The sequence below is a fragment of the Etheostoma spectabile genome, chromosome 16 (assembly GCF_008692095.1).
Source record: "Etheostoma spectabile isolate EspeVRDwgs_2016 chromosome 16, UIUC_Espe_1.0, whole genome shotgun sequence".
In the NCBI taxonomy this organism is placed as follows: domain Eukaryota; kingdom Metazoa; phylum Chordata; class Actinopteri; order Perciformes; family Percidae; genus Etheostoma; species Etheostoma spectabile.
The window spans coordinates 5926140-5927478 of record NC_045748.1 but is presented as its reverse complement, the minus strand read 5'-3'; the positions used below and the strand labels follow the sequence as shown (position 1 = coordinate 5927478).

General features: G+C 42.0%; 1 protein-coding gene across 1 annotated transcript in view; it reads right to left on the bottom strand.

Annotated features, from left to right (window-relative positions):
- LOC116703890 (ras-GEF domain-containing family member 1B-B) overlaps positions 1–1339 on the bottom strand; it is a 17862-nt gene that overhangs the window by 6867 nt on the left and 9656 nt on the right. Inside the window, exons 5-6 of the mRNA XM_032538928.1 lie at positions 891–1106; positions 365–439 (exon numbers count right to left, since the gene is read on the bottom strand). Of these exons, the coding sequence (XP_032394819.1) occupies positions 365–439; positions 891–1106 (291 nt within the window). The remainder of the gene's footprint in view (positions 1–364; positions 440–890; positions 1107–1339) is intronic.

The following is a 1339-nucleotide window of genomic DNA, read 5'->3' as shown; positions in this document are numbered from 1 at the left end:
TTATCCCATCCTCTTTCAGTCACTCTGATTTGTAGATAGATGGAGTAAGTAACTTTTAAATAAAAAACACATTTAACACATTTCTTTTTTAATAATTGATTACTAACTTATCAGAATAGAGCATTGAATCGTTCTAGAGAGAATCGCGAGGCATCTACGAATCAATTATTTTCCCCACCCCTAGTAGGCGTAGCTGATAGATCCATCCATCTGCTACTTCTGACTGGAAAGAGTTTGAATGCATTCATCTTGTAGTAGAAAGACAGCTTTAGCGATTTACAAGCAACGTTAACTACTAGAGACGCGAAAACTTGTCTCGCAGGGTCGTGATTGGGATGATGCAAAGCTGAAACTCAAATCGTACCTTATGGTTATCCAGAGGATCCTTCGTGGCGAATGTCTGGATGAACTCCTCAGGACCGATAAAACTCAGTCTGTCCTGAAGGCAGAGAACGGGGAGAGGAAACAAAAAAAACACATGATTAACAATAAGGACTGGCAGAAAAAAAACAGCACAAAGGTCTAAGCCATTTAGCTTCATACCAAATGAAAGTATAAATATACTTTCAATATGCATAACAGACCACACAAAAGGGGTTTATTGGAAAGCAATAAAGATCAAGAAATCACAAAAACTCATTAAGTCAACATGCAAGCTGGAGACAGAAATAAAGGCAATTTAGCAGTTCATGAAGTCTATAAATGTTTAGTATTTTATAATTTAAATCCTGCTTTTACACCACCATTACCACCACTGAATTTAATATAAAGGCCTGTAAAGTAGTAACCACACACCAAGACATAAAACAGGGTTCATTACACGACAGATGGTTAAACAGGAGACCTGTGACACGTTATTCCAATATAAAGAGTTCCAAATGTCTTCTCACCAGTTCAATGTGTGTGAGCTGCTGGGCGAGGACGAAGGGGTCGTCGCACACGCTCATCACGTCGCTGCGCTGACCCGAGGCCTGTTTGCTTTTCAGGGAAGCGGGCCGCTCCGTCGCCACGGCGCTGAGCGCGGCGACGGCCTCCTCGTACTGGCCGAGGGCCGACAGCCGTTTGATCAGCCGCTGCGTCATCTGCTGCATGGCTCGCCAAGAGTACTGGAAGACACGAACACGACACGGATCGTTACACGTGATACTCAAAAACAGGAATCACTGCGACGTGAGAAATGTAAAGATTTTAGCGGATTACTGTATGAGTCTGGCGGACATGCTGGATTTGGTCCACTCGTCCATTCAATCCTCATTCAATTCAATTTCAATTCAATTTTATTTGTAATATCAATTCTTAACAAGAGATATCTCGAGACACTTTACAGATAGAGTAGGTC